A 23,255-nucleotide genomic window follows, 5' to 3' on the forward strand; every position below is an offset into this window, starting at 1 on the left:
CACTGCTGGTAATGCCCTCTTCAACCAAAATAAAAAAATAAAAATATGAGAAGTGACACAAGAGACAGGCATATTGATTTTTCCTTGGAAGATGAAAAAAGACTGTGTGATCGCAGATTATTGTTTTATAAAAATCAGTCATGCCAACTTTTCACTTGTCATTCCTTATAGAGCAAAATTGGGCTACTCTGGGCCTTATAAAGTGTCAAAGGCATTATAGAGAAGATTCTGATACTTTTTTAACTTTAATTTATTGTGGATTAAGTCTCAACCTGGCAGATAACCTTTCCACTAGTTTTTCTTTGGTTCTAGCATATTTGGTAACTTCTAAAGTAGAGTATTATCATACCATTAACACTGTTTTGTGACTTGTTTTGTTTATTTGACATATTATGAACAATTCTATATGCCAGTAATACTCTACAGGGTAAGTAATTTTTTTATCTACCTTCTCTAGAAGACACTCCAAAGGTGAGCCTCATAGATGTTATCTTAGATATTTCACTCAGATTCACAACACATGTTATCCTTAATGTTTATCTTAATAATTCCCATATCATTTTTTGGGGGGGCACATCCTGTGATGCTCAGGGATTACTCTTAGCTATGTGCTCAGAAATCATTCCTGGCTTGGAGGACCATATGGGATGCTGTGGGACTGAACCGCAGTACATCCACAGTACTTCCTAAGCTAGTGCGTGCAAAGCAGACTCCTTACGGCTTGCGCCACCACTTTGGTCCATAATCCCCATATCTTTTTCTCAAATCTTGTCATCAGTTTATATCCAAATATCTCAAACTTGTCTTGTTTTAACTAAAGTAACATACTTTTTAAGATATAATTTTCTCAAAATTTCCTGTTTAGAACAAAGATATAGATGTGACCCAATCGTTTTGTTTAGAAGAATTAAATTACCTTTGACCTATTTTCAGGAAACAGATACAATCCTTTGATAATGTACTTTTCTTTTTTTTTTTTTTTTTGTGGTTTTTGGGTCACACCTGGCAGTGCTCAGGGGTTATTCCTGGCTCCAGGCTCAGAAATTGCTCCTGGCAGGCACAGGGGCCCATATGGGACGCCGGGATTCGAACTGATGACCTCCTGCATGAAAGGCAAACGCCTTACCTCCATGCTATCTCTCCGGCCCCTGATAATGTACTTTTTAAGGGCTCATTTCCATTTAAAAAATTATTGAGGGCAGAGCGATAGCATAGTGGTAGGGCAATTGCCTTGCACACAGATGACCCAAGACGGACTCAAGTTCAATCCCTGGCATTCCACGTTGTCTCCGAGCCTGACAAGAGTGATTTCTGAGTGCAAAGCCAGGAATAAATCCTGAGTGCCACTGGGTGTGGCCTCCAAACCAAAAACATAATATTGAATCACCATGAACTACAAAGTTATTCATATTTGTATTTCAGGGAGACAATGTTTGAGCATCCTTTCATACCTTGAACCAGTGTTCATTTCCCTCCACCAATGATCCCAATTTCTCTCTCAACTATCAGACTGCCTCTCTGGCAGGCATATTTCTTTGTTTTCACTTTTAGCACTGTATTCATAGTGCCTATTGATAATAACTTTATAAATCAATGTTTATACTGTTACTGATAGGGTACCATGTATATTTATTTGCTTTCTTTCAGCACCCTGTCCTCATTCAGAGTAAACTGCTTCCCTCTGTCATTATCTTAGTAGTTCCATAACTGCTCCCTCCCTAGTATATAACATTTTTCTTTATATGTTTTTATGTTTTTAGGGGATGTACGTGACCAAACTCAGCAGTGCTCAGGACTTACTCTGCACTCAGGAATTACTCCTGATGGAGCTTAGGTGGAATATAATGGGGTGCTGGAGTAATCTCAAGAGACCTCCTGACTAAACTATCTTTCCAGGCCTGACATCACATTCTTCTAGCTAGATAATTATAACAGTTTCTTCATTGATTTCTCTAATTCTATTTGATAATCCCTCCATTTAAAATCCATCTGTATTCTCCGGATCTTGCTTTATCAATGTCTTTTCACTTTGTCTACAAAATACACTTCTTGGGTGAGTTTCTCTGGCCCTAAATCCAGACTCACTGTAGCTGTCCATGAATATGTCACACCACAACATAGGAGCATATCCAGACTAGACCAGTTGAGTTGAACCCTGAGATTAGCTCCCTTAACCCCAAGCTCACGCACAGCTAAAGATGTAACAGGATACATGTGTCTACTCCTGGCCAAATTAGTTATCTTATGCCTTTCTAGGTTAAAAGAAGGCCTAATAAGATTACATGGAGTTCCACCCCAGAAACAACTGAACATCATACGCAGTAAAAAAAAAACAACAAAGTAACAGCTGAGTAAACATAGGGTTACAAAAGCCCAGAAAGACTGCCAAATACATCAGCATTTTTAAGTCTACCTGAAAATGGCTCTAGAGCTACAATCATTGATGTTAAGGAATCTGAAAAAGATATATATGAACAAAGAATGAGCAAATCTGAAGACAGATTTGTGGGGAAAAAAAGAAATACAAAATAGAAACAAAGGAGCAAAAGATTATGGGAGAATGTCTTAAAGATGTAGTAACAGATTCATTAATAAAAAAAGAGACTGAGAATATAAAAAAAATGAGAAAAACAAAGAATAGATATATTATTGAAAGCTTTATCAATTTTGCATTTCTTTGAAAATTTTGTGGAAGAAACAGAATCACAGAAATCCTAGAATAGGAAAAGAGGGAGAAGATGGCTAGTTAAAGAAGTAATAGTTAAGAACATTCCTACTGTATTTTCCAGCATATAAGACGACCGGGTGTATAAGACGACCCCCTAATTTTACAGTTAAAACACAGGTTTAGGCCTATATTCGCTGTAAAAGACAGAAGAGTTCCTGTGCTGCAACTGTATATACCACAGTGAGCCAATCACAACAAGCAAAGGTTCAAAGGTTATACTGTAATAGACTTCCTCTCTGACTCTGGCCAATCTGAGCAGGCTTTTTACAGTGTAGATTTGGGTACAGAATATTGTTAATTTGCATGCATAAAAAGCCTGCTTGGATTGGCTGATTTAGAGAGCAGCTTTGCAGTGATTGGTGCAGGATCAAGTTGGAAAATTCGTTTCATGGCAATATCCAGACGATTTTCATTTAGCAGCATATCGAAATGTTTTTCGGAATATACTCGACATATAAGACGACCCCTGATTTTCGGATGACTTTTTTTCGTTTCAAGAGACGTCTTATACGCTGGAAAATACGGTAGTCTGAAAAAGAGAGCACAGCAACGATACAAAGGCCCAACAATCACACACACACACACACACACACACAAACACACACACACAAAAACACACACACACACACACACACGAGGGAAAAAAGAAGCCTAAACAGAGGTCTTGGTATTCAAAATGGCAAAAACTAAAGTCAGAGACAGATTCTGTAAAGCAGCAGAAAGAAGGGTGACCTCACATAAAAGGGAAAGAAATACATGGCAGATTTCTTCAATTAAATTTGACAAGCAGGAAGAGAATGGGATGAGTATAAATCATATATATATATTTATATATACATATATATATATATACACATATATTGAAAAAAATGTCCTACCAAGAATCTTATACACCATAAAGTGAAGTAGGGATAAAAATATTCTTGGATGAGAAGTAGCTAAAGACATTTGTAGCATCTGAACTATATGTAAAGGGTACTGAAAAGCATCATAGAAAAAGCAGATCAAATGCATTATTAACAAAACTCATTGGTGATGAGTTATTGGTAAGGGAATCAAGATAACAACAGACCAAGACATACTAACTCTAATCAACATATACACACCAAACGTTGGGTCAGCAAAGTATGTAAGGCTTTTACTCACAAAATAGATAAAGACATGGATGGGGAATAATAGTATTAGGAGATTTCAAAATTAGACTCTCATTACTATATAGGTCCACTAGGCAGAACATTAGAAAGAACAGAAAAGCCCCAGCGGACCCAGAGAGATAGCACAGCGGCATTTGCCTTGAAAGCAGCCAATCCAGGACCAAAGGTGATTGGTTCGAATTCCGGTGTCCCATATGGTCCCCCGTGCCTGCCAGGAGCTATTTCTGAGCAGATAGCCAGGAATAACCCCTGAGCACCGCCGGGTGTGACCCAAAAACAAACAAAACAAAACAAAACAAAAAAAGCCCCAGCATGCTTAGTGAATATAAATGGTAGTTCTGAAGACCCAAGTAGTACCAACAACCTATATAGCCTTTGATAAGGACTTTAAAGAGAAAATACTGAGGATGTTCAAAGAACTCAAAGAAACATTGAAACTAAAAAGTGAACAATGAGTAAGACTCAAGAGAACATGAACATGAGAGTAGAAATGAAAAAAACTTCACAGATATTCAACAGAACTAAAAATTTTGGTAAGTAAAATGTAAAATACACTGGAAGGCCTCACCAGCAGAGTAACAACTGCTGAGGACAGAATCAGTGAGCTGGGAGGTGACCTCCATATAACAGAAGAGATTGGAAAAGAAACTTAAAATAAACAGAATTTTAAAAAATCCTCAAAATAAGCAAAAAGATGACAATGGATTTCTGGGATACATTCAACAGAAAGAGCATTAAGAATTATTGGAGTCCCACAAACCTAGAAAGAAAATGAAGAATCATAAGTCAAGAGCATCATTGCTGAGAAGTTCACAGAGCTGGAGAGTTCATGCATTCATATTCTGGATGCTTGAAGAGTAACAGCTAAAAGAGACAAGAAAAGCACTCCAAGGCACATCCTAGTCACAATGATGAAAAACACAGACAGAAATAGAATATTGACAGTAGCAAATCAAAAGGAAAATGACATAAAAAGAATCAAATCTAAGATTTACAGCAAATTTATCACAAGCAACCCTCAAGACCCAAAGGCAGTGGTGGGTTATAGTGAAAAAACTCAATGAATTGAATGCTTCAACATAAATGTTTCCCTAGCCAGACTTTCCTTCAGGTATGAAGGAAGGATACACAGCTTCATGGATACTCAACAGCTTGGAAATTTTACAGATTCAAACCCACTTTAAAAGCAGCACAGACTCCCCTCTCTTGAAGTACTTGCCAAAGCAATTAGGCAAGAAAAGATATCAAGGGCATCCTGATAGGAAAGAAGTCAAGCTCTCACTGTTTGCAGATGACATGATACTATATTTAGAAAACCCTAAAGACTGCCAAAAAGCTTCTAGAAATAATAGATTCAGATAGCAAAGTGGCAAGCTACAAAATTAACACACAAAAATCAATGGCCTTCTTATATCTAAGAATGATAGAAAAGAAATGGACATTAAAAAAACAATCCCATTCACATTAGTGCCACACAAACAATATCTTGGAGTTAACTTAAGTAAAGATATGAAGGACCTATACAAAGAAAACTACAAAAGCCTACTTAAAAAAATATGAGAGGACACAGGGAATGGAGACACATACCATGCTCAAGGATTGGCAGAACTGATATCATTAAAATGGCAATACTTCCCAAAGTATTGTACAGATTTAATGCATTCCTTTAAAGAGACCCATGACATTTTTAAAAAAAAATTAATTAAACACTGATATTAATTTGTAACAATAAATACCCACAAATAGCTAAAGCAATCCTTGGGAAAAGGAAGATTGAAGTCATTATTTTCCCCAAATTTAAAGAGTATTACAAAACAATAGGTATTGAAACATCATGGTACTGGAATAAAGACAGACCCTCAGATCAGTGGAATAGACTTGAATATTCAGAGAATATTCCCAGGCATACAACCAACTAATCTTTGATAAACAGATCGGACTGACTATATTAAGCTGAGAAGCTTCTGCGCCTCAACAGAAATAGTGCCTAGGATACAAAAGCCACCCACAGAATGGGAAAAACTATTCACCCAATACCTATCAGATAAGGGGCTAATATCCAAAATATACAAGGGACTAACAGAACTTAGCAAGAAAAAAAATCTAACCCCATCAAAAAGTGGGGAAAATAAATGAACAGACACTTCCTCAAAGAAGAAATACAAACGGCCAAAAGGCACATGAAAACATGCTGCACATCATTAATTATCAGGGAGATGCAAATCAAAACAACAGTGAGGTACAATCTCACGCCACAGAGATTGGCACACATCACAAAGACCAAGAACCATCAGTGCTGGCGGGATGTGGACAGAAAGAAACTCATTCTTTACTGGTAGGAAAGCTGTCTAGTCCAGCCTTTATGAAAAACAATATGAAGATTCATCAAAAAAACTGGAAATTGAGGTCCCATATGATTCAGCTATATCACTCCTAGGGACATACCCTAGAAACAAAAAAATACAATTCAAAAATCCCTTCCTCAAAACTGGTGATGTACTACTGGTCCTGATTCATTCTGTTTGAAATCCAACTACAGAGGACTTTGTAAATCACTATGGGTTCAATAAAATAAAGTTAAAAAATACTAAAATAAAGTTACTGACAATGTAATACAATAAAGTATTCATACCTTTTAGTACATACAAATAATATCTAGTAATGTTAAATTTTTCAATGCCATTATAAAATAAAGGACAATAAGACATGCACTGAAATTAAGTCAGAATATTGAATATTTTATTACTTGCTTTATTCATTTTTATCCCAATGATTCTTCAATAAAACATCACAAGGGAGGTATAACTGCTACTATTTTATTTTTCAGATGAGAAATTTAGTTTTTTCTTTTCTTTTCTTTTGGCTTTGGGGCCAAACCCGGCAGTGCTCAGGGTTACTCCTGGCTATCTGCTCAGAAATAGCTCCTGGCAGGCACGAGGGACCATATGGGACGCCGGGATTCGAACCAACCATCTTAGGTCCTGGATCGGCTGCTTGCAAGGCAAACGCTGCTATGCTCTATCTCCGGAGAAATTTAGTTTTTTCAATGTCACACAGGTGGTAAGAGTATGCACCATGACATAACCATCATTTGCATATAAAAACTAAGCCTTTTAAAACATCCTTTTTTGGATAAAAAAAATTCTTTAATCAAAAACAAGTTTACATGTTGACACAGGGTTTAACTCTAATAAAATCTGTCCAAAATTTAAACTGTAAGGAACCAAACAGATAACAACAGGATTAACAGTAAGAATCTTCTCAAATCAGTGGACCATAGTTTCATTATATAACCTCTGAAAATCAAAAGTCCATTGGCCGGAGCAATAGCACAGCGGTAAGATGTTTGCCTTCCATGTGGCCAACACAGGACGGACCCTGATTCAAATCTGGCATCCCATATAGGTCTCCTGAGCCTGCCAGGAGTGACTTCTGAACACAAAGCCTGGAGTAACTCTTAGCACCACCAGATGTGACCCAAAAACCAACCCCCCCCAAAAAAAAACATCATGTTTTGTTAACTAAAAATATGACTTTTATTTTCTATTAGATATTCATTTTTATTCCTTAAAATGTAAATTTTGAAAAAGAACAAGTATTCCTAAGTTGTTTGCTATTCTGAGGCCATGTAAAGTGACATGGACATGTAAGTGACATGTAAAATGACAGTCAGAGACAATTAAATTCCTTAAAGAGTTAAATTAAGCTGTCTTTTTGCTACTTAATAAGAGTACCATGAAAATAATTTACAAATATTTATCACTTAACTTAATATCCATACCTTCCAGAAGTATTCTTCAGTATGGCTAGAGCATCTGGGTAGCCATCCATGTTATAGTCTCCAATATGAAGGGTAATTGGCATTGGTATTTCAGTAGGTCGCTGTTCAGGCACAAATGGTACAAAGCCCCACACTGTGCCCTTATTGCTGAAATCCTGTAGAACTGGAATCCACTATGGATAAAGAGAAAAGGATTATATTTTATAGCTATTTTAGAAAAATTATTCTGACTTACAAATTACTTGTTAAAAGTTCTCATGAGGATCTTGGAAAGATCGCAAATGAGTAGAGCATTTGCTTTGAAAGTGGTTGGCTTGAGTTCAATTTCCAGCAATTGATGTAGTACTGAAAACCTATAGGAGTGGGCACTGAGTGCATATCCAGGGATAAGCCCTGAGTCAGGTATACCCAAAAGCTAAACAAAACAAAACAAAACAAAACCTAAAGATAGAATCATTTTACATTATTTTGTTACCTTCACAATATAGTTGGATATTGATATTTAATTTGATAAGTAAGTGACTCACTGAATATATCACAGAAGAACAAAATTTTAGAATTTAACTGATATTTATTTATTTTTGGTTTTTGGGCCACACCTGGTGTTGCTCAGGGGTTACCCCTGGCTCTTTGCTAAGAAATCACTCCTGGGGCCGGGCGGTGGCGCTCGAGGTAAGGTGCTGCCTTACCTGCGCTAGCCTAGGAGACGGACCGCGGTTCGATCCCCCGGTGTCCCATATGGTCCCCCAAGCCAGGAGCGACTTCTGAGCGCATAGCCAGGAGCGTCACCGGGTGTGGCCCAAAAACCAAAAAAAAAAAAAAAAAAAAAAGAAAGAAATCACTCCTGGCAGGAACAGGGGACCATATGGGATGCCGGGATTCGAACCATTATTGCTCCTGGGTCAGTGCTTGCAAGGCAAACGCGCTAACGCTGTGCTATCTCTCCGGCCCCTAACTGATATTTAAATCATAGTTCAACTTAAAAATATTTATATGGGGTGGCTGAGTACATGATTTACATGGTTTACAGTTGGGAGATTTGTTTTAATTCAAAGCACCTTAAAATCTCCAGAACACCATTAGAAGCCACTCTCAAGTACACAGATGAGGGTAGCTGCTGAGCATCAAAATCCAAAATGGGCATCAGAACCCAAAAATACCCAATCCCCCCAAAAAATCAAACAAAATTGCCCTATTGCCGCTATGATGTGCCACTTTCCCATTGTGCCCTTGTACTAGAAAGGAGCCACAATGCTGTCAACAGCCACTTATGTCATATAAGTGAGTCAAAGGCTCTTACACCTGCTAGTCTCACTGTTTCTGTATATGTGCCCCTTCTCCGTTGTACCCTTGCATTGAGGAAGAAAGCTCACATACTCCCCCCATGGCATCGTCACCTCTGGAACCCAAAACTATGTGGCTGCTGCTAATGTAACCACCTCTATACCCTGACTTCACCACTACAACTCACTAACTGTTTCTGGTTTTGATATTTCACATCAAATACTTCCATAGTTATAATTTATGCTAAAGAGATCAATATTCACTTGTATAAACAGTATAGTGCGTTAGGACACTGGAATTGTTAGATCAGATTGTAGAGTAACAGTTTACTGAAATATAAAGAAACAGTTTAAATCTCAGATAATTAGGAATCTGAAGCTGAAATCATAGTGCCCACTAATCTGTAAAAAAAGGCAATGAAGAAACAAAGAAATTCAAATGCTCTAGCAAACAGAGACAATGGTCCTGGCAAACAATCCAATAGTCTCAAGCCTCCTTGATGAAGAGCAGAAAAAATAATTACCTAGAACTTTCCTGATTTCTAAGAGAAACACCTGCACAGATTCAAGAGGCCCAAAGATTACCAAATAAAATAGACTAAAACAAAACTGTGCCCATACATACAGTAATCAAAAATATAAAGACAGACTACTTAAAAAGGCAAAAAATAAAAAGAAATAAAACCCTCAAAAATCAGGGAAACAACATAGGGATTCCAAATAAACCCTGCATTTAGTATCTTTAGAAAGAGTGGTGTGATATGTTCAAATATTGAATAAAAAAATAAACCTTCCAGTCTAGGGTCCACTACTCTGTGAAACTATCATTAGATTTGATGGACGGATGAGAAACTTCAAGAAACAGACAAATAAGAACTGGCAGCATTTGCAGTGACTAAACCAAATCTTCATTCATTACTGAAGGGCAACATAAAATAACAGACTCTTGAGAAACAACTAGATTCTACATATTCATATACAAAGATGACAACCCAAACCATATTTCATTAATCATCCTCAATGTCAATGGACTAAACTCCACTATAAAAAGAGTAGCTGCATGGAATGAAAGAAAATTCATTCATTTGCTGTCTTTAGGAAACTGAACTCACAGGATAAATATAGATTCAGCATTAAAGGATGGAAATCAATCATATAAACCAATAGAAAAATAGCTGCTGAGACAGTCATACTTAAATAGAACAAAAAGCATCAGTATAAAGGAGGTAATTCAAGACAGTGGTCACTATTGATTGGTAGGTGTCAAGAAATACTATTATTAACCAATTAAAGGCCAAGCAAAGTTCATAAAGCTTCTGCTATCAAACAAAAAGATGAAACACACTGACAGAAACAATCGTAGTAGGAGACTTTAACACTCTACTTTCACCACTAGACAGATCAACCAGACAAAATGTCAGTAAAGAGACAAAAGTCCTAAATGAGGGCTAAAAAAACTGGATTGTTGGATATATACAGTTTTTTTCATACCCCCAAAGAAGAATACACATTCTTCTCTCTTGTACATATAAGTTCTCTAAGATAGATCACATAATTGTACATAATTGAACAATATGTAAATTTACAAATATCAAACTTTTACAAAGTATCTTCTCAGACTATAATGCTATGAAAGTAGAAATTAGGCACACAAAGATGGGAGAAAATTTTCAACATGTGGAAGTTAAACAAAACACTACTAAAAGAAAATGGTGTGACATGATCCAACATCCATTTTTGATAAAAAAAAATTCTCTGTATTGTTCCAATTTTAGTATATGTGCTGCCAATTTGTGATAAAAAATTCTAAACAGAACAGGGGTAGATGAAACTTTCCTCAAGATAGTAAAGGCCAAATAAAATAAACTCGCAACCAGAATCATTCTTACTAGTCAAAAACTAAAACCAATTTCTCTGAGATCAGGCACAGGCAAAGGATATCCACTGCTTCCATTTTTATTCACTATAGTATTAGCTGTGTTGGCTAGACATAATTGGCTAGAGCTATCAGGCACGAAAAGCAAACCAATTGTCTCCTAACTGAAAAAGAAGTTAAATTATCAGTATTTGCATATGATGTGATAATACACACATAGATACTAAAGAGGCCACAAAAAACCTCTTAGAAACAACAAATCAATATAGCAAAGTATCCAGCTAGAAAGCGAACACAGAAAAATCAGTTTCATTCTTATATCATAAAACGAATCAGTAGCAAAAAGAGATCAAGGATTCTATTCCATTTAGAATATCCAAAAATATCAAGTTTCTAGGAACCAATAACAAAAGTGAGAGCTCTATACTAAGATAGCTTGAAATCAGTTAAGAATGAGACAGAGGGATACAAAATAAAATAAAATAATATTGGAGACATCAACTGTAATCTCCACACCAAAATAAAGACGTCAAAAAAATTGATCAATCGATAAATAAACATGTGGAAAAATGACTGTTTTGTGCTTTTTTTTTTCTCCTTTTCTTTATCCCCCTGCATAGGCACAGCAACTATTGGTGTTATTGTAGAGGGAATTCCCTTGACCTAGGAGACACAGGGCTTCTCCACCCCTGAAGTATACTGTCATGGGATTAACTCTAGACTCCTTGCATGATCATTTACTCTCCCCTTGCTGCTTTCCTGTGTGCGGAAGACTTCTGCTTTGTCTTGGATGGTAAAATCAGACCTCTGTTTCTAGAGATCTTTGTGGATGGTAAAATCAGAACTCTGTTTCTAGAGATCTTTGTGGCTGTGCAGCTCAGGGAATGGAGTTTATGAAGTCTTTCTTTGTGGTTCTAGCAGTTATGTTTCTTCAGTGTCGTTTTAATCCATCTTCTGTAGTTGGTATTCTTGGTCATTATGTTGCTCCTAGACTGGAGCCTGGGATAAAGTCTTTCGATGTCAGGATGGATTTTTCTAGCTCTGCCTCTTAAATAGAAGGGGAAACGAGGGTTCCAGGACCAAACAGATATGAGATCACTAGTAGTAAGCCAGACAAAGAGGGGTCCACCTACTCTAGCAGCCCGGGGGGGGGTGATGGTGGGGTATATGGGTTGTAGAAAGGGAACTGAAATGGGGGGAGGACATAGTTGGTGATGTGTATTCCCCTGATTCAATGTTAATATGTACCTAAAACACTACTGTGAAAGATATGTAAGCCATTATGGAAAAAAAATATGTTTTTAATCAGAAACTTTCTTTGACTTACATGTATTATTATTATATCAATTATATTATATGTTATGTTATGTCACTATATTATGTTATGTTAGCTTACCTCATTATGTTAATCAATTTTGTCTCTTGAATAAATTCTTACAATAAAAAAAAAAAAAAGAATGAGACAGAGGGACCAGAGTAGTTGCACGGAGCAGTAAGGTGTCTGCCTGGTCGGCGCTAGCTTAGGATCTTGGCATCCCATATGATTCTCCAAGCCAGGAGTGATTTCTGAGCGCATAGCCAGGAGTAACCCCTGAGCATCACCAGGTGTGGCACCCCCTCCCCCAAAAGAATGAGACAGAAGAATTTTTCCATTACCTTAAAGAATAAAAAATTATTCAATACTCATGGATTAGAATAATTTATATTGTTAAAATAATTATCCTACCTAAGCTATTATAGATTTCACGTAATCTCTATTCAAATTCTGACAACAGTCTTCAAGGACCTAGAAGAGTCATAATTGTTTGTACGACATTATAAGAGAATATGAATATCCAAAGAGATACTGAAGAATAGGAAATGTAGAGGTAAGATGTAAGTGATAAGTTGTGAATGATAAGTAGTATAGAACAGAAAATCAGGGTAAGTTACTGTGTTAAAATCTAAATCATCTTAGAAAGACTTCCTAAACTATCTCAGTTGGCAGAAGCCCTTTTACTATAATGCATTTTAGTAAAGAATGAAGATGGTGAAATGTTAAACAGTGTTGCAGCCCATGAAGAGAACAAGCAAACAAGCAGGAGTCCTGAGGGAAAGGTGCTTGCTCAGCCTGTAAGTGGAGCTACCGGATCTGCCAGAAAGAATAAAAAGTGGAAAACAAAAATATTGGCACTGATAACCTCTCAGGTCTTTATAAATGTGTGGCACTATCATAAAGGTCAGTCTTGGGGGAGATTCTCCTTTCTGCATGAACTACAGCAGCCAAATGCTACCCTCTACCCCCTCCAAGAGCAATTGCCAGTTTCACATGAGCATCTACCAGGGGTCTCAAACTCGCGGCCTGCGGACCGTTTGTGGCCCTCTGTACAACATTTTGTGGCCCTGCCGTTGAGGAATCTTTTTTTGTTTTGTTTTGTTTTAGTTGTTTGGGTCACACTCCCCAATGTTCAAGGCTTACTACTGACTTTGCACTCAAGGATCACCCTGACTGCTTCCTGTGGCCCCCAGGTAAATTGAGTTTGAGACACCTGAAACCTTCACAGGTGAGATTGGACTATAGGGCTGACTTTTTTTTTCCCTAGTGAAAAGAGATTGGGCCAAGCCCTCCAACATCCAACCCACCAAGAAAAAACCCAGCAGCCTGCCTCTTCCACCAAACTACAAAAGAAAATACTGGCTGCAAGTACAGGTAGTCAGGTCCTGGTTATAAGTCGGTGGCAACTTTGATTGACTGCCTTGATTTGTTGCCTTGTTTGGTTGCCAATCAAGAAAACCCTATGAAGAAGCACTAGTCAAGGACAAAAATCACTGAGAAATCTCCAGAGCTGAAGTGGTGTGTGTGTGTGTGTGTGTGTGTGTGTGTGTGTGATTCCATTTCTGCAAGAAATACAGAAGCTGAATGTCACACTCTACAGCCTCTTTCAAAAACAGTTCAGCTCCACGACTTAACTTTATGAAACTTCCAAGCCACCAAATCTTTTAGAGCTACAAATTCTTGTCTCTGTGGCACATGCAGACATGTGAAACTTTAACAGTAGTAACAGGTCTGTATAATCTAGCAATTTAAATCAGTCTAAAAAGTAACACATAAGGCTCAACTAGTACCAAAGACCAGAAAATAGGCTGTTTATTTTAATTTATTTTATTTTAAACACCAGGATTACAAGGTTGTTTATGATACAATTAGCTTTTTTTTTTATCACAGATAAAGTTGTTCATGATTGAGTTATAGTCATCCAATGTACAAGCACCACCATTAGGTCACTAAATAGGCCATTTTAAATTGAACTGAAGAGCATAGTCGGGAGAAAAAAAATGATGGAAGGAAATAATAAAGGTTAGAGCAGAATTCAATGAATGGGACATCCAAGAAAAAAAAAAGATACAAAATTTTAATGAAAGCAAGAGTTGGTTCTTTGAAAATCCATAAGATCCATAAGCAAAAAGATCCATGAGCAAAACTCACAAAGAAAGGGTGAGAAAAAAACAAGCCAAATCAAAAATGGAAGCGGGCAGATTACTACAGATACTACAGATACCACAGAAATTCAAAGGGTATTCAGAGACTACTTTGAGAAACTCTATGCCACAGATAATGAGAAACTGAAAGAAATGGATAGATTCTTGGACTCTTATAACCTCCCAAGATTGAACCATGATGATCTAGTATATCTAAACAGATCCATCACTATTGAGGAAATTAAAATGGTAATCAAAAAACTTCCCAAAAACAAAAGCCCAGGCCTTGATGGTTCACTAACAAATTCTTTAAAACCTTCCAAGAACATCTACTACCTATACTTTTCATGCTTTTCCAGGAAATTGAAGAGACAGAAACAATCCCAAGTAGTTTTTATGAAGCTAATATCATCCTGATATCAAAACCAGACAGAGGTGCCACCAAAAAAGAGAACTACAGACCAATATCCCTGATGAACATGGATGCAACGATCCTTAACAAAATCCTAGTGAATAGGATCCTATACCTCATCAAGAAAGTCATACACCATGACTAAGCAGGATTCATTCTGGAGATGAAAGGGTGGTTCAACATTTGCAAGTCAATCAACATAATGCATCACATCAACAAAAGGAAAATTAAAAACCATATGATCATTTCAAAAGATGCAGAGAAAGCATTTGATAAGGTCCAACACACATTCATGATAAAAACTTTCAACAAGATGGGAATGGAAGGAACTTTTCTCAATATCATCAAGGCCATTTAGCACAAGCCAATAGCAAATATTATACTCAATGGAGAAAACTGAAAGTCTTTCCCTTAAGACCTAGCAAAGCAAAGGCTGCCCCCTCTCTTACACTTATTCAATATAGTACTGAAAGTACTTGCAATAGTAATTAGGAGTGAAAAACATATCAAGAAAGAAAACATCCAGATAGGAAAGAAAGAAGTCAAGCTCTCACTGTTTGCAGTTGACATGATACTATACTTAGAAAATCCTAAATCTATCAAAAAGCTCCTAGAAACAATAGATTCATAGGCTACAAAATTAATTCACAAAAATCAATGGCCTAATTATACAAAAATGATAGAGAAGAAATAAACATTAAGACAACAATCTAATTTACAATAACACCACAGAAATTCAAATACTTTGGAGTCAACTTAACTGAAAGAAGTGAAGGACCTATACAAAGAAAACTATAAAATATTGCTTCAAGGGGCCAGAGAGATAGCATGGAGGTAAGGCATTTGCCTTGTATGCAGAAGGATGGTGGTTCAAATCCCGGCATTCCATATGGTCCCCCGAGACTGCTAGGAGCGATTTCTGAGTGTAGAGCCAGGAGTAACCCCTGAGCGCTGCCGGGTGTGATCCAAAAGCCAAATATATATATATATATATATATATATATATATATATATATATATATATATATGTATACACACACACACACATATATGTATATATGTACATATATATTGCTTCAATAAATAAAATAGGACATAAGGAAATGGAGACATATACCCTGCTCATGAATTGGGAGTATTAGCATCACTGAAATGGCAATATTCCTGAATGCATTATACAGATTTAATGCAATCATTTAATGCAATTCTTCAATTAAGTGGATACAACACTCCTGAAATTCATCTGGAACAAATGGCCAACAATAGCAAAAGCAACCCTGAGGAAAAAGAAGATGAGAGGCACTGTTTTTCCCAACTTTAAATTGTACTACAAAGCAATAGTCATTAAAAGCATGGTGCTAAAATAGACAGACTCTCAGACCAATGGAATAGACTTGAATATTCAGAGAATGATCCTCAGACATAATCAATTAATCTTTGATAAATGGGCAAGAAATGCAAAATGGACCAAGGAAATCCTCTTTAACATGAGATGTGGGACAACTAGTCCACCACAACTGGTCCAAAGCAAACTTGGACCTCTATCTAACACCATGTACAAACGTCAAAGTAAATGGATTAAAGTCCTTGATATCTGACTCAAATTATAAGGTACATACAAACACTCCATGGCACTAAAACTAAAGGCATTTTCAAAGAGAAAACACCACTGTCCCAAAAAGTGGAAGCAGAGATAAACAAATGGAATTACATTAAACTGAGAAGTTTCTGCAATTCAAAGGAAACAGAAATGAAATGGGAAAAATTCACACAACATTCATCAGATAAAAGACAAATATCTAAGATATACAAGGTACTGACAGAACTTAACAAGAAAAAAATCTAACCCCATCAAAAAATGGGGAGAAGAAATGAACAGACATTTGATAAAAGAAATGCAGATGGCAAAAAGGCACATGAAAAAATGTTTCACATCACTAATCATAGAGGGAGATGCAAATCCAAACAACAATGAAATATTTCACGCCACAGACTGGCACACATCACAAAGAACAAGAACAATTAGGGCTGGCGGGGATGTGGAGAGAAAGGAACTCTCAATCACTGCTGGTGGGAATGCTATCTAGTCCAGCCCTTACGGAAAACAATATGGAGATTCTTCAAAAGAACTGAAAATTGAGCTCCAACATGATCCAGCTATACCACGCCTAGGGATATACTCCACTAATACAAAAAACACAACACAAAACTGCCCTCTGTTCTCCTATGTTCATAGCAACATTTACAATAGCCATAATCTGGAAACAACCCAGAATCCCAACAATAGATGAGTGACCAAAGAAGCTGTGGTACATCTATATAATGGAATACTTTGCAGCTGTTAGAAGAAATGAAGTCATGAAATTTGCTTATACATGATGGATTTGGAGACTAATATGTTCAGTTAAATAAGTCAAAGGGAGAGAAGAAAGCACAGAATAGTCTCACTCATATGTAGGATTTAAGAAAAATAAAAGTATAATAGTAACAACCAGAGACAATAAAGATAACAAACTTATCACAAAGAGTGGTAAATGCAGTTAGAGAAATAAGTACACAAATAGCTACCATGATGATGATAGAAATACAATGCCTGTCTTGAAGACAGGTAGGGGTGGGGGAAGGTAGAAAACAGGGGAACACTGGTGGTAGGAAAGTTGCACTGGTGAAGGGGGCTGTGTGTTTTTATGGCTGAAACTCAATTATGAACATGTTTTTTACCATTGTGCTTAAATAAATTATTTAAAAAAATAAAATTTTCACTAAAAAATAATTAAGGTGTTAAGGAAGGTCAGAAGTAAGTATACAAACATGGGAGTCAACAACACTGAAATCATGAGAGCTAAACTTTAACAATTAAACTTAAAAAGATGCCTGTTTAGGGGCCCGGAGAGATAGCACAGCGGTGTTTGCCTTGCAAGCAGCCGATCCAGGACCAAAGGTGGTTGGTTTGAATCCCGGTGTCCCATATGGTCCCCTGTGCCTGCCAGGAGCTATTTCTGAGCAGACAGCCAGTAGTAACCCTTGAGCACTGCCGGGTGTGGCCCCAAAATCAAAAAAAAAAAAAAAAAAAAAAAGATGCCTGTTTAAATGGCATGCAGGAAGGAGAATGAATGTATGGATGGAGTCTGGAACATGTTAAGAGGGAGGTAAATACTGGGGGTGGGATTGGTGCTGGAATATTGTATATCTAAAGTTCAAGTATGAATAACTTTGTAGATCATGATGTTTTTATTAAGTTAAAAAATAGAGGTCTTTGATTTCAAGACAAAATATAACTACTAAGTTTTCTAATCCATAAGGACCAGTGAAAAGGTGTTATTTGATCTAAAGTAACAAACAGACTGAAAGTACAAAATAAAAAAAAAGAAGTCAAGGAAGGCATTGGTGATAGGATTGGTGTTGAAATATTATATGCCTAAAATGCAATTATTAGTAATTTTGTAAATCATGGTTCCTTCATTAAAAAAATTTAAAAAGAATATTCAAGGCAGTAAAATATATTAAAATGCTTTTAAGAATGCTCATCATATAAAGATGTGATTTTTAGTATCTTAATATAACAGTGATAATTCCTAACTATGTATATTCTTATTATCCCCAAATAGAAAAAAATCTGATTATTTGTCTAACAACATCATAACTTTTCAATGCCATGATGTTTCATTCCCACATTAATCCTTCAATTTCATTATCAGATTGTAAATAGTTTGCCCTAAAGTTCTGTAAAAAGTTAGCATTAGAAAATGAAGATCTATAAATCACACATAAAAATAAGATTAGCCTTGAAACAGGCATGATATCCTTGTACGTAAGTTTAAAATAAGTTATAATATTTTTATAGATTTTCAGCATACAAAATGTTAACATAAATTCTTTCTCTTTTTTATTTTTTAGGGGGCCACACTTGGTAGTGCTCAGCTTTACCTCTGCCTCTGCACTCAAGAATTATTCTTGGCTGGCTCAGGGGATCATATGGGTGTTGGATATTGAACCGTTATTGATTTTATGCAAGGCAAAATGCCTTGCCAGCAAAATGCTTTACCAATCCCAAAATGTTAATACATTTAATTATAGAATCAAAGATCAGTTTTCTTTACAAGCAATAATTATATAGTATTATTTTCTATAAAAACTAGTTAAAATTAGATTTAATTGCATTTAAATTAAAATGAAGATATCAGTAATTTAGTTTTGGCTTCTCTCATTTCTGATTACTTGGCTCTTTTTCAAATATCTGAATATACTTTGTAAGTGTGTTCATACTAAAAATTAAAACAAATATACCTTTTTTTGCAGGGGGAGGAGGGAAACAGAGGACATTGGTGATGGGAATGCTGCATTGGTGAAGGATGGTGTTCTTTTTATGAATGAAATCCAACTACAATTATATTTGTAAACATGGTGCTTAAATAAAGACATTATTCAAAAAAAAATAGGGGAAAGATAGGAAAGATAGCACTGTGGTAGGGCATTTGCCTTTATTTGCCTTTCATGCAGCCAATTCAGGATGGATGGTAGTTTGAATCCTGGCATCCCATATAGTTCCCTGTGCCTGCTAGGAGCAATTTCTGAGCACAGAGCCAGGAGTAACTAACCCTTGAGTGCCTCTGGGTGTGACCCATAGACCAAAATAAATAAGTAAATAAATAAGTAAATTAAATAAAATAGGGGCCAGAGTTATAACACAGCGACAGCGCATTTGCCTTGCATTTGGTTGACCCAAAATGGTCCTGTGTTCGATTCCCATCATCTCATATGGTCCCCCAAGAATGCCAGGAGGGATTTCTGAGTGAAGAGCCAGGAGTAACCCATGAGTGCTGCCAGGTGTGTCCCACCCCCTCCAAATAAATAAATAGATAGGTAGATAGTAAGATAAAATAAAATAAAACAATTAAAAGCAAAAGTGACAACAAAAACAAAAAGAGTCTAATAAAAACAAACAAACAAAAGAATACAACAACCCAAAAAACAAAAAACTAATGTACCTGTTTTGTTCCAGATCTCACTAAATAGATAGTGCTTTTTTGGCAGTTTTTATCTTCACAGCCCGGCAGCAAGTGATCCATGTGTCCATCTCCATCTGCAAAAAAAAACCCAAAAACGTTCAAGAGTCTATTAACAGCACAAGAAAAGTGTTCTAAGTCTGTTTCAAATCTACATAAAACTAAATAATTTAATGCTTAATTACTGGCAGAGGAAAAATAAGCATGCCAATAGTAGCTCATAAGGCTTTCAAATGTTTCATTATGTATAATTTATTTTTACTGTATGTATCCGACTTATTTTATACTTGAAGTTTGCACCACTGTCATCCATTGTACTCTATCCATATGTGGCAACCAACAAACAACTCTATGAATATATATATATATACATATATACATACACATACATAAATAAATTCAGATGAAGTTGACATAATATTAGTTTCGGGTATAAAACAATATTGTAGGTATTGCACAATGATGAACAAAAACTAAACATCTATTGCCATAGTTAAAAACATTCTAATTAACTTTCTAATTATACACTATAAGCACCTTATTGTATATATTACACCCATGATTTATTTTATAATTGGAGGTTTGTACCTCTTGACCCCTTCACCAGTTTTTCTCATATACTTAGCATGGCAACCACAAACCTATTTTCTGCATGTACGAGTGTTTTCATTTTTTGTTTTTGTTTTGATCTTCCTAGCAATGCTCAGGAGACCAGGGGGTTCACTAGTGATTCTCAGTTAGCTGTGCTGGTTGTTCATTTGAAAGCCCAGAGTGCTATGCTGCTTGGTCATCATACACTTTCGTTAGGTTTGTACCAGTCTTCTAGACCAACCACAAGTTATATTTTGCAGAATCTTGACTCTCCAGAGCAGATGAACACATTATGGTAATAAAGCAATTGCCACTACATGAAGCCATAATTAACAGAACAGTCATTTGGATTTTTACCCTGTCTTATATTCTAGTAGTAAGCTATTAGTTGGGGAAATTTTGGAAAATAAACTAAAAAATAGTTTAAAGTACAACATTTTTTGAGGAACAGGTGCAGAGTGGTCCTTTTAAAAAATACATGCTCTCTCTCTATTTTTTTTGTCCTATTTCTGTTTTCTTCTCTTTCCACCCCAAAATGCACCAACAATATAATGTAGCGCCACTTCTTTCTGCAAAGGCATACTAAAAAAAGGGGGGAAATCTCATGTATATAAACAAGCTCTTATCTACTAGGGATAGGAACTCTTACTTTTTTACAACACAGGGGCATCTCACACCTTGATCACATGTCATGTGGACCTAAATTAGACCCCAGCGAATTAGACACCGACTGTCCAGCCTTGACTCCTGGATACCAGACATAGAAACGACACAGTTCTCCACAACAGCTCCAGGAATCAAATCACTTCCGGGGCACCCTTAATACTGCTGACACCAACATGTGCCAGTTCTAAAATGAATTCCTGAGAACGAGGAAATGGGAACAACTGATCTAAGAGCAGGTTGTCCTACCTCACCAGCCAAAATCAGAAGACTTGTCACCTTGATCTGTGCAAAAGCCAAGATCGCAACTACAGATGACTGGTCGTTACAACCATGACTGGACTGTACGCACCCTGGGACCAACAACAAAGCTCTAACTGACGTTTTGGTCTACGATCTGTACAACAAACAAGATCTCTAATGCCAGAGATCTGACTGAGACAATCACAACTGAACGGGTCTTCTAGAAACATAATGAAAGACTATATCCCTGGCTCCATCCCAGAAGCAGTGCAATGACCATGACCACCAAATACAGAAGACGGATTAAAACGACACGGAAGGAACAGAACTCCAAGAACTACAAAGAAAGGTTTCATCATAAGCTCCTCTCCTTGACCTGTGCAGCTATCAAGATCTCTAGATACAGAGGTCTGATTTTATCCCTCATGACGAAGCAGAAATCTTCCATACACCACAAAAGCACCGAGGGGAGAGTAAATGAACAGACAAGGAGTCTACAGTCAATCCCATGACACTATACTTCAAGGGTGGAGAGACCTTGTACCTCCTAGGCCAAGGGAACTCCCTTTCTAATGCCCTCAATTTTTACTATGCCTATGCAGGAAAAAACAAACAAACAAACAGGGGGGCACAAAATACTTTTATATATTTATTTTTTTATTTTTATCTTTTTTGACTTCTTTGTTTTGGTGTAGATATTGAAGTTGATGTCCCTAACCTTATTTTATGTTATTTTCTCTTTCTCTTTCTTTTTGCGCTCTGGCAAGGTTTTATTTCAGGACTGAGACTATTAAGTGGTGCTTGCCTTTACTGATGTAATGCTCACTGGATATTTTATTCGATATTTCTTTTTGTATTGTTGTGGTATTCCAATTCCTTTTTTCCTGTCCTCTCTCAAACTGAGGTTGAGAGCCTCTAGAATGACTACATCCATTTTTGGCTTATTTGATTTTTATCCCACTTTATTGCTTTTTCTTTCTTCAAACAAAACCACAAAACTTGAACTATCTAGTTCCACCTCTCAAACAGAGGGGGAAATAAGGGAGGGTACCAGGACCAACCAGATTCTAGCAGCCCGGGGGGTGAGGGTGGAGGATATGGGAAGCAGGATGGGAACAGGGGTGGAGGGAGGGCAAATTTGGTGATGGGAATTTCCTTGATTCAATGTTAATATGTACCTAAAATACTACTTATGTAAGCCAATATGGTCAAAATAAAAATTATAAAAAAACAAAAACAAAAACATGCTCTAGGAGGCATTTTATTTAGTTTTTCTCAAATATCTACCTCTATTCTTGTTCTCAGTTCCCTGAAAAATGCAATAGTCAGTAGTCTGTTTTTAATCTGTCGACCATTAATACATACTTATACATATAAGTTTCGTATTGATAATTTTATTGATCTTTTTTTCCTGGAAATTTTAGTGTTTTTGACATTAAAAGTTTTTTGGGAGGGCGAAGGGGCCTAGAGTAATAGCACAGTGGTTAGGGCTTTTGCCTTGGACATGGCTGAGTTAGGTTTAATCCAGGGCATTCTATATAGTCCCCCAAGACGGCCAGAGTAATTTCTGAGTGCAAATCCAGGAGTATCCCCTGAGTGCTGTCAGGTTTGGTGTCCACCCCAAAGTTTTTCTTTTTATCTGTAATAAGATAAAAAAAATTCAAATCAATGGTTGGCTGTAAAATGATCATAACTGGCTACCATAAAGGGTCATTATAAGAGTTAAGAATGGGGGAAGAATATGAAAAAAAATTGATGAGAAAGTAACCAGAAAGGAATTCATTATTCCTGTATACCTTCTTTAGCAATGTGAAATGCTGTGTTCTTAGTATATAAAAACTTAGGGCAGTGTAGGAATATATTATCCTTATATACCTTCTTTAGCAATGTGGTATGCTGTATGAGTACTTAGGGCAGCAGAAAGACATCTTTTTCTTATGAGTTTGCACTTCCAAAAACTTACCATAATGATGCCAGTAAAGAAAAATACAATTATTTGGAAATTAAAAAAAAAAGGAATATGTGATTTTATAAATATTTCAAAGCAGAAAAAAAAACT

General features: G+C 36.5%; 1 protein-coding gene across 1 annotated transcript in view; it reads right to left on the bottom strand.

Annotated features, from left to right (window-relative positions):
- ITFG1 (integrin alpha FG-GAP repeat containing 1) overlaps nt 1-23,255 on the bottom strand; it is a 231,289-nt gene that overhangs the window by 72,349 nt on the left and 135,685 nt on the right. Inside the window, exons 9-10 of the mRNA XM_049786249.1 lie at nt 19,682-19,776; nt 7,664-7,836 (exon numbers count right to left, since the gene is read on the bottom strand). Of these exons, the coding sequence (XP_049642206.1) occupies nt 7,664-7,836; nt 19,682-19,776 (268 nt within the window). The remainder of the gene's footprint in view (nt 1-7,663; nt 7,837-19,681; nt 19,777-23,255) is intronic.

Source organism: Suncus etruscus, chromosome 14, assembly GCF_024139225.1.
Source record: "Suncus etruscus isolate mSunEtr1 chromosome 14, mSunEtr1.pri.cur, whole genome shotgun sequence".
Lineage (NCBI taxonomy): Eukaryota > Metazoa > Chordata > Mammalia > Eulipotyphla > Soricidae > Suncus > Suncus etruscus.